We start from the raw sequence: 18562 nt of genomic DNA on the forward strand, positions 1-18562 counted from the left end.
TTTTTTTGGCAAAAAAAAATATTTAATTAGAATGAAAAAGTTAAAAATTTAAGATAGCTAAGGAAGATTGTTACTAATAACTTAGGTAATGTTATTAAGAATGAAACTTGCTGACAATTTACCACAAGTATATATTATAATACCAGATTTTTATTATAAAGCAATATTAAGAAATTATCTATGAGTATTTTAAATTTTATTTAATTATGAAATTAAATTGTTATATATGAATAATAGTGTTAATTAATCAATTAGTTTTTAATTATGTAATATACGTATCTTGAAGTCATCAATTAAAAGAAACATTAGAGAACCCTAATAATTTATTTTGTAGGAGGTGCACATGCAGGTGCATTGAAATTATTGATTTGCACAAAGACTATTGAATGAGGTGCAACTTTAATTGAAGAAGAAGAAGCATCAACAATCTTTGGTTTAAGCTTTGGAATTTTCTTTGACTTGGTGAGTTTCAATGGAGTTCCATTCAAAAGCACAACATCACTTTGAATGTTTTCATCTTTAGGTGTCAAGTGGTACTCTTTTCTTTTTAATGAATCCATCAAATTCAAAATTTTTTTCTCCTTTTGATGCCAACTCCTCTGGATAAAGATTCATGTCATTCACAAGAAAGACATTGAAAGATGTTGACTTCTCAATGTTTATTAATAGTAATGTGATTCCACTCTGAAACAATAGTTAGATTCATATTATGTTATAACTTTTAAAAAGTTTTCTTAAAATTAAAAAAAATTTTAAAATATATAAATAAAATTATTAGTTTACCCCTTTCTTGAAACAATGAGCATATGTACGTAGATATGATGAACTATCATGAGAAATAGAAAGCACCTTGGTTCCCATAAGTCGATGCCACAAAAGTGCTCTGTTTAAAGAAAATAAAATTGTTATCCATTCAAAAATGACATTTAATTTAACTACTTAAATGAATATGAATGAATATATGTGACATAGTCATAGTAATCTGGATTAGGAATGAGTGATGTGGTATTTAGTAAAGCATAATTTCCTCCAATTAAAGATTGTCTACAATAAACTTTATGGTTGAAGGTTGATGCCATACCCAATTGATCCAAATACCTATAGTTATTATTAATTAAAAAATTTATTAGAAAAAATATGTAAAAGAAACTACAGAGCTGAAAATTGAAATTCAATTTAAAATAATAAAAAAAACTTACCAAAAGCCATTAACAAAAGTATGTGATACATCTTTGCCTCCACCATTATAAGCTCCACCAGATTCTCCAATCCATGCTCCAGTCCGTGGTGTAAATTCTTTCACCGCCGTTGAAACATCCTTAAAAGTTTGTGCAATTTTGCTCAAAAAATATGGGTCTTGAACCTTACTAATAAGATCCCTATCAACACCGACACATATATAGTATAATTTTATAATATAATTATATTCTTAAAATTAAACAAATTAATCAAGCAACAAAAAACATATATGTTTATTGTTATCGTTATTATTATTATTATACGTACCAGCACCAAGGTTATAAATGTGATGTGTAACTCCATCAATGACACCAGGTCCAACATGTTGCAAGAAGCTATCAAACCATTCTTTATCATAAAATCCAGTTGGACCCAACACCTTTGGTCTTGTGGCATTTGGGTATAATGAGTTAACTATGTGCCTTAGTTTTGTGATATCTTTTGCATATTGAACACTATCTATTCTTGTTGATACTCCTTCAGAGCATCGCTCGTTGCCTATATGATTAATTAACACAAGATGTTAAATTTATAAAAAATTATGGGTAAAAATTAAATTAGTTAATTAAAAAATTACAGGGTTTTAATTTAATTTGGTACCTAATTCATATGAGTCTATATTGTATCCTTTTGAGACAGTGTACTTCATGAGGTATATGGCATTGTTTGGATTTCAATTTAATTGGTCTTCATTGGAATTTTTCTTTTCAATAAGTGCGTTTAAGTTAGATGTAAATTTGACACTGCAAAATTTAAAGTAAATAAGACAAGATAAGATTGATTGTTTGTGAAGTAATTATAATAATATTGAGAAATTAAAATAATATATATTAATTACCCAGTTTTGTTGAAAAAGTGATTCACTTCATCCCATCTCTTTCTTGAAAGACATCCAACATTGAACCCAAACAAGTCATTATCTTCCTTTCTTATAGTTGGACATTGCTTTTGCTTCTCAAATTGACAAATAATTTGATCTTGTAGTGAACCCCCTGATTTAATCCTGAGAGGGTTGAATGCTGCAACAATTTAAAAAAAATTAAATTAAATAAATATTTAAATAATAGATAATAATGTGGAATACACCTTTTTTTTTAGTTTTTTGAATATCTACTATCGAAAATACAGTGATTAATCTTTTTGTCTGTAAGTCATTCACTTAAAAATAAATGATTGGATTACTTATTAATAATAAAGTGATCATTCAAAAAAACAAACATTTAAGATTTAAGAATATAGATATTATTTTTTATTTTTTTAAATATTATATTATTTATCATTATATATACTAAAAAAAATATAGGTTATCAATATGCTATCTGCTAACTTATTGTCAATAATAATTAATTATTATATTTTTAAAATATGTACAAAAAGACACATCTAAAAAATACATTTATAAAAATACTTCCATTAGACACAACTATAAAAAAATATTTTTATTAGACACATCTATAAAGACAATTCTATTAAACACAATCATAAATAAAAATTAACAGAAATTGACAAATATGCTATTGGTAATCTAGCGGAATTGATACTAAAATACCCTTAAGAAATTATAAAAGAACAAAGACAATTTTTTATTATTCTTATTAACTAACTAAATTACTTTTTACTATTGTGTTCGAAATTAAAATTCTTTTACAATTAAAAAAAACAAATAATCTTAATCTAATAATTTAAAAAATGAAAAAAAAAAACAGAGAACCCTAATTATTTATCTGAAAAAATGGCTATCTGTTCATCTTCATTCCGTAAAAAACAAATCTGACTGACGTCGACTAGAATTGTCAGCAGACTCCGCCGGATATGCCGTGCATCAGGTGCGCGACAATGCTCTCCATCGCGATCGACATCAGCAGTGCTCTGCGGAATAACGACTTCAGCAGTTCCGGCGAACGATGCAAGCCAACCACGTCCTGACCTGGTTCACCTCAGGCACTGGTCTTGTGAAAATAGCTTCTTTTAGCAGCGTGACTTGAAGAACTGGATAAAGTTTGGGCTTGAATATGAACAGATAGGAATTTGTTTTATCTCTGTTTTGATTTTTCTTTTTTTCCATGATTAGATTATGATATTTGATTAGTAAGTAACCACCTATTTGAAAATGCATGCGAAAAACTAAAAAAAATGCACACAATATTCTGAATGGTAATATACGATAATAATATCAAACAAAATAAATAAATAAAATACCAAGTTGAGAATTCCAGCATTTTCTCATAGACATTGGTTATAATCACATTTATTAGATGGCCACCAATCTAATATTGCACATCTAAAATTCTCATCTGTTATAGCAATGTTTGTGACTCCTTTCACTTTAACCTTCACATCTTTTGATAAAGAAGAAAAATAAGATAATACTAAGAAAACTAAAAGGATAGCTACTCCCATGCACGGATTCCTATCCGCATTCACATGTACACCCATACTCACAGTCATTGTGGGAGAAAAAGAGAAGATATTATGAAAAATTTATATTGATGTGGGTTGGATTAGGATTCGCTAAATTTTGAATTTATTTATTTATTTATTACGTAAAAAAAATTTTAAGAAATTTTTTTAAAAAAAAATTATAAATTATAACTTCTCAAAAAGATATATTTTATTTTTCTAATACTTTTATTTTTACTATTAAAAATTTGCAAACATACTAAATAATAAAGAAATATCTTTTTTAAAGGCTTTTTAGTTAAATAAAATAAAGAGGGATCAATTTTACTTGATCCTTCTAAATCAAATTTGAAAATGTGAATTCCATAGACTTACTAATATATAAATCGTGCTAGGATAGTATGTATTAGATATTATATTAAACACCACAGTTTAAGATAATTTATGCATGAAATTTCTTCAAAAAATGCGCTCATAAATCGTTCCAAGGCACTGAGCATCTCAAATTGTATATAATTCACCCTAGGATAGAATAGTTTACCTTTTTTCACCTAAACCACTATGAAGTAACACGGCTCAGGATTCGGTGGTTTCAGAACGTTTGGACCATTAAATGTTTCCATAACAAAACATGCTTTTTAAAGTTTTTTAATAATTGCTAAATAGTCATTTTTTGAATTTAATTACAAATTAACTCCATATATTTTACTTAATTATAAAAATAATTTTTTATTTTATAAATAATTATTTTATCATAAATCTATCATGTTTATTAACAATCAAGAACAAAAACAATAACGAATTAGATCTTCCATTGATCCTAATAAATTTTTTTGGCTATTCCAATCGATTAAAAGATTAAATTTGATTCGGGACGTTCGTGAGGAATTACAAAATCGTGTTTCCTTGAAAACCAATCGATTGGACTATTAAACCAATCGATTGAATTCTAACTCAATCGATTGGATTTCAGTTTATCACTAAACAATCGATTGAAAATTGCAAGGAAGCATGGTTTTTGCATAAATCAATCGATTGGTCATATTAACCAATCGATTGAACGATGAATTAAATGTGGATTTTATGTAATTCAATCGATTATTTAGAATTTTCAATCGATTGAATTCTTCAAAACAATCGATTGGATAGTAAAATTCAATCATATAGTGGAGTTAATTGCTATTGCCACTGTGAATTTAATGCAATGATGTCTGGGAAAGCAAGGTGCTATAGCAGCGAGTTAGCATCACTAATTTTCTTTCATTCTACAACCTCATACTGGGCATCTAAGGTGTTTTATGTCAAACAAGAATTCTAAAATCCATAATTTCGCATTGGTCATATGCCTTGTTCTTTAGTCAAAATTTATGTACCTGGAAACCTAGGGGAGGATAAATAAAATGTTACAAGTTATCTATTGCACTTGCATTAACATTGTAACTATCATTTCCTGTTCTTCTTTAATTCCTTATATGTTCTCATTTGTGTCAGAACCAAGTTATGTTGCTTTTCATGACGAAGAGTGGGGAATTTCTGTTCATGATGACAAATATGCCAGTTTGTTTTAGTGTTTGCAGAATCTTTTCTTTTATTTTCAGCTTCTGTGTTGAATCTGTATGAATGCTGGAATTCGATTTTTTGTGTAGGAAACTGTTTGAGTTGCTCAGCTTCTCTGGAGCCTTGACTGAACTTATATGGCCTGCCGGAAGTTATTTTGGTACTGACATAATTTGCTTGGGATTTTATATATTCTAGATTCAATCATATTTGTATACGAGCTCCACTATGTAGTAAAAAATAATTTGGTACAATGGTCAGAAACCCGACATGGTAGTAGACTGCACCATGACAAAAATCAGTGTGAAATGACCGTATATGATTGAATTGTACTAGCCAATTGATTGTTTTGAAGAATTCAATCGATTGAAAATTATAAACAATCGATTGAATTACATAAAATCCACATTTAATTCATCTTTCAATCGATTGATTTATGCGAAAATCATGCTTCTTTGCAATTTTCAATCGATTGTTTAGTGATAAATTGAAATCCAATCGATTAAGTTAGAATTCAATCGATTGGTTTGATAGTCCAATCGATTGGTTTTCAAGGAAACACGATTTTGTAATTTCTCACGAACGTTCCGGATCAAATTTAATCTTTTAATCGATTGTAATAGCCAAAAAATTTATTAGCATCAATGGAAGATCTAATTTGTTATTGTTTTTGTTCTTGACTATTAATAAACATGATAGATTTATTATAAATAATTATTTATAAAATAAAAAATCGTTTTTATAATTAAATAAAATATATGAAATTAATTTGTAATTAAATTCAAAAAATAACTATTTAACAATTATTAAAAAACCTTAAAAAATATGTTTTATTATGGGACCATTTAATGGTCCAAACGTTTTGGGACCACCGAATCCGATGCCAAGTAACACTATTTACGTGTAACTAGCTATCCCACATCTCCTAACACAACTAACATGCAATAACCTACCTCACACTACCTAGCACGAATAACGCGCAGAATCCTAAGCTCAATTTATTACATATATAATATATATAGTTTATTTTGTCAAATAAAATATATTTTTAAGAATTCATTTTGTTATTTGAGTTTTCTAAAATATATTTTGTTAAAATTGTAATTTTTAAAAGTACAAAATATATTTTTTTAAAAAAGATATATTATATTAGGTTAAATGTGATGAGTAATATTTTGAAATTAGAGGAGAGAAAGCACTTGGGATTTATGTATAGGGCATAATTGATTAATTTAAATTGAAAAATTATAGTTATTTTTTAATAAGATATTCTTCACATCCAAACAATTGTAGCATCTAAGTTCATCTAAGTGATTTTAGGTTACGCGTTTTTTTTGCTTTCTTCTTTCCTCACGCTTCTTTTCTTCTTCTTCTCTCATGCGCTTTTTCTTTTTCTTTGAGTTTCTTCTTCTTCTTTTCCTTCTCACGCTCGTTTACGGACGGAGCGTCTTCTTCTTCGCCTTTTTCTTTGTGTTCCTCCTCCTCCTCATTCTCCTTATTCTTTTTCGTGTTCCTTCTTCTTCACTTGTTTTCTCCTTATCGTCGTTCTTTTGTTGTTGTCAACTGTTGTTGTTGTTGACAACAACAAAAGAATGACGACAAAGAGAAAACAAATGAAGAAGAAGGAACGCAAAAAAAAAGAAGGGGGAGGAGAAGGAGAAGGAGGAAGAACGCGAAAAAGAAGGAGAGGAGGAGGAGAAACAAGCGTGAGAAGAAGCGAGGGTGAGAATTACTCTCTTTTAATAAGAATTATTTTTGTTGGTGTTGGACCTATTTAAATGAATATGAATAAAAAATACTTAAATGTGTAGGAACTCTATTTTTTAGTATATATAAACTTGACTAACGAGCTTCTAGATTAATTACAAAACTTAATTCGCGTCGTGGTTTAAGTCTATAGAACATATGATATAGCTATGATGTTAGATATTTTACCATTATATGTATTTTATTATAAAAAATTGATTAATTTAAATTGTGAAATTGTAGTTAATTGTTTACTATTTTTTAAATTTTTCTTAAACCAAAATTATAATTAAAAAGTATTAAAAAGAAATAAAATTATCTAATATATCGAACCAACTCAATGTTAATCAGATTTTTTTTATAAAATATAAAAAAATTTAATTCCCAAAAAAAAATTAAAATCACATTATTTTTTAGGATTTAATTAAAATCACATTACCCAGTATTTTTAGGATTTTAATTAATCACATTATCTACTTTTAAGTGAATACATATTTTTAGATTTAAATATATGTTTATCTTAAATAATTTAAAGTTTAAATTCTATCATTCTATTTTTTATGGAAGTTAAATTTAAACATTTTTTTTATCAATTTTTTTATTATTTTAACAAATATTCTTCACATACAATCATTTATACATATAAGTCTATATAAGTTTTTTTTAATCTAATTCACCTCACGCGCTACTATCTAACCAACTTTTAAATCAACGCACAAATATAACTTTTGAACAGTTATATTGTTGTTGAAGATAATAAATGATTCAAGTTCAGATTATCAATTGAACCAAAACAAAGTGTATTATTATTTTGATTTCACTTTCGGCCAGTTTGACCGAAAAACCGATAAATCAGATCCTATACTAATCTAGTCCGATGTTTGAATTGAACAAGGCAGAGAATTGGTGCGAACGAACCGGTGAAAATTGGGATTCAAACTCCGTCACTGTAGAATACAACAAAGATAATTGTACCACCAAACTACAATGCTTCTTATAATATATATACAAATTATAATACATATAGCAATTTTTTATTTTATTTATATTTAATTTATTTTAATTTTAAAGTAATTTATTTTTAAATTAATTATATTTTATTTAACTATAAATTTTATTAAATGCATACAAATTAAAAAAATAAACAAAAAAATTATTAATCACAATTTTTTTTTCATGATTAGATGATATCTATTAATATTATTTTTCAATAAATACTTATAGTATATAATAATAGGTAAAGACTCACATGCAGTTGTCTTCATATGAAGTCAATAGTTTTCTTCTTGTTTTACTCTCTTAACAAGAATAAAAAAAACTCAAACAAAAAAGAAAAAGAAACACATAATGCTACAAAACTATTTGAAAGAAGATGAACTTACATTCATTCAACTATTCAACTAAAAGAAAGAAAAAAATAAGAAAAAAAATACAGCATTAAAGAAAATATTTTTGTATATTTACAGCAAATTTCGATATAAAACTAAGACATTTATATGTATTGTTAAGATTTTTCGGTGTATTTGTACTGATAAGTTCTGCATAATTCAAAACTCTTCCTCTTCCTCCTCGTTATCTTCTGCTACTCTGCTTCTTTTTTTATCATCATCACCATATTCTTTTTTTCTTATTCATCTTTTTTTTCTTGTTTTACCTTCTCAAGTTTCTTCTTATTTTACTCTCTTAACAAGAATAAAAACAAAAAAAATCAAACAAAAAAGAAAAAATACATAATGCTACAAAATTACTTGGAAGAGGATGAACTTACATTCATTCAACTAAAAAAAGAAAGAAATAAAGAAAAAAAAGAAGAAAAATGCAACATTAAAAAAAATATTTTTGTGTATTTATAACAAATTTCGATGTAAAACTAAAACATTTATGTGTATTGTTAAGAATTTTCAGTGTATTTATACTGATAAGTTCGGTATAATTTAAAACTTTCTCTTCCTCCTCTTCATCTTCTGCTATTTATGCTTCTTTTTTTTATCATCATCACCATCTTCTTTTTTTTTCTTATAATCTTTTTCTTCTTGTTTTATATTTTCAAGTTTCTTCTTGTTTTACTCTCTTAACAAGAATAAAACTAAAAAAATCAAATAAAAAAGAAGAAGAAACATAATGTTGCGAAATTACTTAGAAGATGATGAACTTACATTCATTCAACTAAAGAAAATGAAAAAAATGCAGCATTAAAGAAAATATCTTTGTATATTTGTAGCAAATTTCGGTGTAAAACTAAGACATTTATGTGTATTGTTAAGATTTTTCGATCTATTTATATTTATAAATTCTGCATAATTCAAAAATCTTCCTCTTCCTCCTCCTCCTCCTCTTCTTATTTCATTTTTTCATAATTTTTTTCAAATTCAGCTTTGAAACTTTTTTCATCCTTGTGATGATTTTGAGAGATTTTTTAGAGATTTTGATCCTTGTTTGAATTTTGAGCATTGCAGTTTTGATTTGAGAGAGAAAAATCGTTTAATTTGTCATAATGATTTTTGCGCTATTCAAGAGAAATTGAAAAAAGCGTATTTACACATAATCTAAACTGAAGGTTGTTTTTGTTGAATTTATGCCAACTTATATAAACTTATATGATAAAAGATTTGATGGTCCAAGAACGTTTGGACCATTAAATGGTCCCATAACTAAACATATTTTTTAAGTTTTTTAATAAGTGCTAAATAGTTCTTATTTAATTTTAATTATAAATTAACTCTTTATATATTATTTAATTATAAAATTTATTTTTTATTTTATAAATAATTTTTTTTATCATTCATCTATCATGTTTATTAATAATTAAAAACTATAACAATAACAAATTAGAACTTCTATTAATCGTAATAAATATTTTGCAATCTTAATCGATCATATAATTTATAAAAATCGGATTTTTATATAATAGAATAAATAATAAATAAATAATGATTAAATTTTTAATAAACACGATTTTTTCAATCCAATATGTATATAAACGGAAAATTATGATCGATTAAGATTGCAAAATATTTATTACGATCAATAGAAGATCTAATTTGTTATTGTTTTAGTTTTTATTATTAATAAACATGATAGATGAATGATAAAATAATAATTTATAAAATAAAAAATAGATTTTATAATTAAATAATATATAAAAGATTAATTTGTAATTAAAATTAAATAAGGACTATTTAGCCATTATTAAAAAATTTTAAAAATATATTTTATTATGGGATCATTTAATGGTCTAAACTGATGCCAACTTTATGTCAAAAAAGCTTATATATATAACAAACCTCCAATATGTACAATGGGCTAATAAATATCTCAAATCATCAAACCAGTCAAAAAAGCTTATATATATAACAAACCTCTAATATGTACAATGGGCTAGCTGATGAAAAAAAATAACACTAATAATTATATCTTTAATACTCTCTAAACCTCTATTATACATATTATACAAATATTCTATTGGCTTCCTATACTTTCTCTCTACATTTTTCTATTATAATATTTGGTGTCAAACTTAACTTTTTTCAACAATATTTTTAATTTATTTCCTTTTTTTATTAAACAACGGGGCAAACGTCTAGAAACACAAACCTAGAGAAAAATCACTTTAGGAAGAGCTTTTCCAATATAAAGGTATGTTTTAATTTTTTTATTTATTTATCGTTTATACCCTTGACCAATGATCATGAACTATATATGTGTACTGATATCTTAAATAAGAAACAAGAAAACTCTTAAGATTAAATTAATCTAAATATTTTAAATATTTTTAAATTAATGATATCTTAATGTGTGTTCTTCTATAATAGGTAATTTGTATATTTGCAAAAGTTTAAATTGGATTGATCTTATTCTTATCATATTTTAATAAATGGCATGAATAATGAATTAGATTAGATTAGTTTTCATATTTAATTTTAAACTGATTCATTCATATGATATTATATAAGATAATATTATTATTTATTATTAATTTATACTCTTATTTACAATAATTTTCTGAAAACAATTCCTTAACATAGCCTCTTCAATAACATTCTTTAACCTATATACCTATACTTTTAAATATTAATAATAAAAAATTATAAAATCTAATATCCCTCTAACGTACTTCTTTAAAAATAATACAAATTCATTATTTTTTTATTTAACAAATACAAAACAAAGTCTTTGTAAAAATTACAAGTATCTCTTCGAAAAACTTAACCGAAAAAAGCCTAACAATACTTCGCAGGTTTCTCTGCAAATATGAACCTAGTTTCTTAAGACGAAAAGACTTTAACATGAGCTTGAGCTTGAAACAACTGGCAAGATACTTTTGTAACGTTTTATAAGATTAAGTTACATCGTCAAACGTGCATGCTCATCAGCTCATCATTGATTTCTCATCTTTTATTAATTGCTTCCCTTTTCTCGGTGTAACCTTTCTAATAGATGTGCACATGACCAAATCGTGTAATTTACACAAGAAAATATCCATTCTTTCTAGTAAATCCTAAAATCAAAACTATATACCAACAATTCTTGAAAACTTGAACCAAATTTAAGTCTATATCCAAAAAGAAATAAAGAAAAAACACACATGAAGATGAAGTCAAAAGTTTCCATTTGATATAACAATCTAAAACTTAGTTGGAGTCTGCAGTCCTTACTATCAATCAAGTTAGGTTGAAACTGCTGGTTATATTACATGACAATAACAGATTGAAACGGATGACTATTAAATGGAATAACAAATTTTTTTATGACAAGAATGTGTGAAAAGCCTTGTGATACAATCCTCTATTCTACAGAACATAGGAAAACCAAATATGCATAATAACAGAACAGAACAATAACTGCTCTAGTCATCCTACCTCAAAAACCTTAGATCAAGAGGCTCCATCCTCTCAGCGATCATACAATCATCCACGTCAAGTGCCGATACCCGGCCCACTTAGCAGCGAGGCGTAAGCCAATCGCTAAAGCAGCAACAAGTAGTGGTACTGGAATCCTCCTTTCTGTCATTTCTTGGTCTTCAACCTGTTTCCCTTCGGAAAGTGTTTGGGAATACTGATAAGTAGCCAACGCTATAAATGTGATGAGCACCAAAACTCTAACCCAAGTCTCCCCAACAGCAGCTAGTACAGCTGCAACAGGCATTGCGCATGAAACATTGTCTCTCTTTTTGATTAATTTTGAGAAAGCGTACAACCCTAGCAGAAGGGTCCAGAAAAAAGGTTCGGAGATATAGCCTCTAACTGCTGCATAGCCAATAAGACCAGACACAGTCAAAACATAAGGTTGCTTGTTGATACAGTTAGGGACGGTAGCTTCGGCAATTGCTAAAACAATCGACGCGAGCACAATGACTGTGGTCAGTTCTGGTATGGGAGCATTGTTGATTGTCCAAGAGTAGAAGGCTCGTACAGTATAGAACGAATCCTCCAGGCATCTTATTGAAAAAGTGATCGGACTTCCTATAAATCGATACAGTATGGCGAAAAGATATGTCAAAAGGTTCCCTGCAAAACGGACAATACCAAAGACAGCATTCTTCCAGTTCGATAGTTCAAATAGAACAGCTCTCCAAGCATAGATGAGAAAGCCAAGTACTGCACAAAAGTAACACAGAACACATGAGTACACAAAAGAGATCGCATGTACAATTGGACCAAAAAAGAATCAACTGACGATTGAAAGCTTAGAGTTTTTAATTTCCACATGAGAGGTTATAGCTTAAATCCCAACAAAATATTTCTCATTATACACGGCTATGAGGTTAGAGAGTAGCCAGAAATTTTCAGAATTGCAGCAACCATGAACTTCTTGCCATGAATAACCAAATAAACACCAAAATGAAATTTGGGGGACATATCAAAACCCTTTTCTGTTCCACAGCACAATAAGAAATTCATGGATAAATGAATGTTTCTAAAAACTGAACACTCCAACAGCACTTGAATTGCAACAAAATGATTTACAAATACTTGCCCATTCATGCAACTACCCCAAATACAATAAAATTTCAGACTTCGTGGCCCAAACACATAGAATTTTCTGAATTTCTAAAAATTGAAAGCAATAGAAAAATAGAGAGGTTAAGGGACTGACCAAGAAGCCAAGGCCACCTGACAGGAGGATCAGGAGCTTCCTTAGCGAGATATCGAAAGCGTTCTGGCATAGTGCTCCGCGCTCGAGCCTCCTTCTCTGCTTTCTCCCAATCAACAAAACCGCTGCCACTACCAGCACCATCGTAGTCGTTTACTGCAAAACGCTTCAAAAGAGAGATTCTAGAAAGTTCTTTAGGTGAAGATAAAGTAACTAATCTCGGAGGCCTGAGAAAGCATTGAGGTTTGGCGGGTGGGAGACGGGGTTTGAAGGAGAGGGTGGGAGATAGAAGAGTGGTGGACATAGCTATATGCCTATGGGTTGGGATCTAGAGAGGATTTCCCGTTCATTTTTTCCTTAGAAAAATTATTCAAGCGCGAGGTTATACATTGGGGCGGGTTGACCCATTGGGCTTATATTATTTAATTTAATTTCAATTTGGTAATTTATATGGTAGAGAGGTATTTTTACAGAGATAGAATAGAGGCAGGACAAGGGACAGATTTTCTAAAGCAGAAGGAGATGGCTCTGCAGTTGAGTCGCGCAGCGCATGGAAGATCCGTCAGAAGAATGAGAGCACGTCGTTAGTGGGTGGAAAACAATTCTGTTTGCTTCGTTGGGTTTCCATTTGGGCCTGAAAGTCCTTGACAAAACAACAGAACGAAAGCGGGGGCCTATACAGGAAAACAATTATTTTATTTATTATTTATTCTATTATATAAAAATCTAATTTTTACACTTAACTAGTGTATGTTTCTGTGTTTTGCACAAAATAATATATAAAATTATATAAAAAATTTTATTAAAAAATTAAACAAAAAATATTAAAAATAATTAGTATTTGTCTTAACCGATTTGAATTGGTTGAATGATCATCTCATTTGTGATTTGCCCACTTAAACAAGTATTTGGAGTTCGAATATTGTCTTGTATGTGTAACAATCCATTAATAGCTTCAAACCCTTAATAAATAGAATATCAATAAGTGGTGGATTAGTCATCGGTTTGCCGAATTAGAAAATCTGTAGATAAAAAGTGTATTTATCTTTAAAATAGATTAATTTCTCATTAATAGCAATACTTATGGACTTTTGTCTTTGTTAAAATTTACCTAGGATAATTTTATTTGTTGGTATCGTATTTATTCTTGAAGTCAAAATAATATGATCTACATTGTTACTTGTTAAAGATTCATATTTTATGACATGATTTTTAAATTTTTAACTTTATAAACTTATGTCATTACAAAAGTTATTAGATTGATTAATATTTCTTGGTAATATCTTGTACTAAAACATCATAATTGAGTATTAGTTAGTGTGAAGAGAAACCAATAACAACTTTTGTTATTCAATATATAATTTAGAAAAGTTTTCAAATACACCCAAAATACCGGTGTTTTAGTAACCTTAATGGTTGATTTAAATAAATATATATTATATATATTTTTTATAATTAAGGTCAATGGTTAAAATGATTGGAACATCAGTATACTTGGTATACTTAAAATTCTTCCTATAATTTATTCTATTAAAAAATAAATTAGTATTTCTTAAACTGATAAATACATTTTCTTTTAATTTATTATACCATTTTATTTGACAATATTTACCATTAAAAAATAGTAAATGACCACATTATCTTACAATATAATGTACAAAGTAATTTCTTATTTTAAAATTAATTTTGGTTAGTAAAATAAAATTTAAAAAAAATTTTATTTTCTTACTCAAATTTAAATTTAAATTTGATTAACAATTCTTCTTTTTTAATTTCAATAATAAAAATAAAATTAGTTATGTGCAAAATATTCAGCATTTAATCATTTCAATAATTTAAATTTTAGTTACAAAAAATTGGGTTAAAAATTAATTATAAACTTAATAATCGATAATATATTATATTAGTATGTAAATAATAATATCTAATGTATTAATTTTTTATTTTTTATTTTTCGCAATAACCTTGGGATGATTATTCTTTTGCCTTGCATTTTAGGTAGATTCAACTAGATCGGTGATCAGTTGTCACGCTTTTGTCGCCGTCTTGTACTTTGTCAAAGAGCCATTACTCGCAGCATTCAAGAGGGTCTTGTCTTGAGACTTCATGCCTTAGCAGAAGTAGCTAATTAACACCAACTGGTCAATCATGTGATGGGGACACGAGCCAAGGAGATTTCTGAGACATTTCCAATACTCATAGAGGGTCTCTGATTTACCTTGAATGATGCAAGAAATTTTCTTCCGCAGTCTATCTGTAACCTCCACTGGAAAGAACTTGTCTAAGAATTTTCTTATGAGCAAATCTCAATTAGTAACAACAGCTTCGGGTTGAGTGTAAAACCACTCTTTTGCATTTTTCTCAAGAGAAAATGAAGGCATATAACCAAATTGCAGTCTCATCCGCACCATGTCGCCTAGTAGCTGAATAAACTGTTTGAAAGCCTCTGAAGTGCTTGATAGGCTCTTGAGCGGGTAAACCATGGAATTTAGGAAGAAGATTGATCAATGCGGTTTTCAGTTTAAAATCAGCAGTCAAATTCGGATGACGCATTTGATATGGTTGAAGTGTAAAATCCAGAGCTCCCGCTTCCTTGAGAGTAATTCTTCTAGGAGCTGCCATAGTATCTGCACCTAAATCAATAGAAGAAACGTCAATGGAATTAGTAGGACAAGAATTAGTTTCTTACGCAAATGACACTTCAGACTCAACTTCAGATATGACTGGTGAATTGGGCGAAACTCCATCACCACCTTCAGAGGCTAACTGACACCGAGCCCGCCTAATATGTGAAATAGTTTATTCAATTTCAGGATCAAATGCAACTAGGCTCGGATCCGGTAATGAACGCGTCATTCAATGAAAGAAACATAGAGCTCATGGCAATAAAATATACTAAGAAAAATAAATAATAAATACTATTAATAAACGAAAAGAACACAAATAAATATTATTAAAAAAATACAGTTATATAAATAAAATATATTTACACCAACCAATAATTTACCACACATATGCAACTCCTCGAGAACGGTGTCAAAAATTGATGGGTGAAAAAATGTCGGTTAAGAATTTCTGATAAAAATAGCGTTGCAAGTGCTTAACCGACAAAAATTTTACTATCAATTTAGAATGTGTCACAATTAAAAATAAATAACTAGGAGTAGAATTCCGGGTCGTTTTCCTAAAAGTTGACACAGAATACAAATTATTGGTTAGAATTTTTCTGAATATTTTTTGAATTTGAAAACGAAAAAAATAAATAACTAGAAATTAAAGCAATGAATGAATAACAAGAGGTGATATGTATTTGAAATAAAAGGTCTTGACTAGAGGAGAGAACTGGAGTTTCTATCTTTGTTGTCTTTTCCAAGTATAATAGTAAAGATTCATTGCTCCCACTTAGTTATCCTTTAACAATTGAAGGAAAGTCAAGTGGTTGTCACTAACTCTGACTCACAAGTCTGAGTCACTTCATGGGGAAGGACTAAAGTTGGTAAAAACCGAGTTAGCCAACAATTCCCAACTACAAATTAACACTTAGAGTATCACAACTCAAGAGTTTTCAATTAATCAACCCCAAGCCAAGTTGAAAGATCTACTCCATTAACATAAATGTCATTTTCATAAACACATGATAAGAGTAAAGAAAAGACATAATAATTATGAAAAATTAATTAAATTAAAATTTGTACGAACAATAATTAACATGACTCAAACAAAGCAATAGAATTAAACATAAAAATACTTCAATGCATTAATAAGATTCAAAAGTAACAAGATCCAAACATGAATTCAATAATCAAATGAAAAAGAGTAAATAAAGGAGTCAAAGAAGAAACTAGGAACAAATGATGAAGAACGAAGGTAGCAGCAACTCTCTCAAGATCCAATTCAAAGATAAAAATAAGAATGCTCAAACCTTAGAGAGAAGTAGGAGTTTCTCCGCTAGAATTCAAAAACTAAAAACTAAAACTAAAGTAAAAGTGAAGTCCCTCAGTCTCATCTCCAACTGTCTTTAGTCTGCGTTTTTGGACTTGAAAGTGGGTTCAAATCAGCCTAGAAATCGCCCCCAGCAAGTCCTGTTAAGTGCAGCACTTAACGCTCTGTCACCCGTACGAGTCGCTGAACTTCTGCACTGGTCACGCGGACGCGTCAGTCATGTGTATGTATCGCTGAACGACGCTCCAGGTAACGCGCACGTGTCGGTCATGCGTGCGCGTCGCTCATCGCTTCTCAACTCTTTAGTTTCTTGTATTCCTTCTACTTTAACATGCTTCATCTTCATTCTTTAAGTCATTCATGCCTTGTAAACCTGAAAACACTTCATAAACACATCACGGCATCGAATGATAATAAAAAAGAATTAAAAAATTAACAATTTTAAGGCCTAAAAAACATGTTTTCAATTATAACACAAAATTGGGAAGGAAACTTAAAAACATGCAATTTAGATGAATAAGTGTGAGAATAGTCGACAAAACTCACTCAATTTAGTCCAAAATATATCATAAAATAATGGTTTATCAGCCACAATAACAAAAGTAAATCACCGTTACATCTTTCTCTTCTTTATTCTCCTCTACGTTTTTCTGTTGTTTATGTATGGCTTCTCTGCTCTTCCTCGGCTTTGGCTTATTCTCTTTTCTTTCTATTTCTATTTCTATTTGATTATGTAGATTTTATTCTCTTGTCTTCACTATTTATTTCTATTTTATTTGTTTTACTTGCATTTTATTGTATGTTTCTAAGCTTCCGGTAGTATTGGTTTGGGATTCATATAATTTAGTGGTTGATTTGAATCTGATGTAACTAATCAATGTGTTTGCTGCCTAAACTAAAATTGTTGCAGGCTCTTTTGAGGTAGAGTCTCTTGGACAAGCTTGTGGTACCTATGCTCAATGGAGGTTTGGGGACAACATGGGTTACACTTAAATTGGTCCAAAGTTGTTGAATCTATTTTTATTATTTTATTTTTTTATTATAATTTTTTATATTTTTTATTCTTAGTTTAGATGTAGAATTTTCAATATATAATTTAAAGATTAAGATCATTTATCTTATGTTATTAATGAATTTCTGTTCTGTACTTCTTTGAATCTTATAACAATGATTAATGATAAATTTTATTGAGTAGAATGGAAAAAATGAAGGAAGGAGATGGCCAAATGGTTAAGTTGTGCGTTTCATTTTATTTTTTAAATTAATTAAAAAAATTTTAGTAATTTAATTTATTTCAATCTTTATATTAATTTAGAAAAAATAAGCATTTGTACGAATATATTTTATGAACGTTCACAAAAGTATTCATCCAATAATAAAATTAACGTTATATTTATAAAAATTTTTAAATTACCTCCGTTCTTTATCTTCAATCTCAACTCTACCACCATAGAGTCACCAAAAAAAAAAAAACTCTACCACCATATCTGTTTTTCCAAATTTCAATTTTTCATAGTCTTTTATTACCACATAAATCAACCACAAACTTATCCCTCATATGCCTCATCACAGCACCAACTACCAT

General features: G+C 28.5%; 1 protein-coding gene and 1 pseudogene across 1 annotated transcript; both read right to left on the bottom strand.

Moving 5' to 3' along the window:
- Positions 1-323: 323 nt before the first annotated feature.
- Positions 324-3687, bottom strand: LOC107477961 (heparanase-like protein 2; annotated as a pseudogene).
- A 7847-nt stretch (positions 3688-11534) lies between these two features.
- LOC107477907 (uncharacterized) lies at positions 11535-13514 on the bottom strand. The gene is made up of 2 exons (XM_016098002.3): positions 13039-13514; positions 11535-12539 (listed from the first exon to the last, which is right to left on the bottom strand). Exons 1-2 carry the CDS (start codon positions 13337-13339, stop codon positions 11842-11844), a joined length of 999 nt encoding a protein of 332 aa, XP_015953488.1. The 5' UTR covers positions 13340-13514; the 3' UTR covers positions 11535-11841.
- Positions 13515-18562: the final 5048 nt, after the last annotated feature.

This window comes from Arachis duranensis, chromosome 3 (assembly GCF_000817695.3).
Source record: "Arachis duranensis cultivar V14167 chromosome 3, aradu.V14167.gnm2.J7QH, whole genome shotgun sequence".
NCBI classification, from domain to species: Eukaryota; Viridiplantae; Streptophyta; class Magnoliopsida; order Fabales; family Fabaceae; genus Arachis; species Arachis duranensis.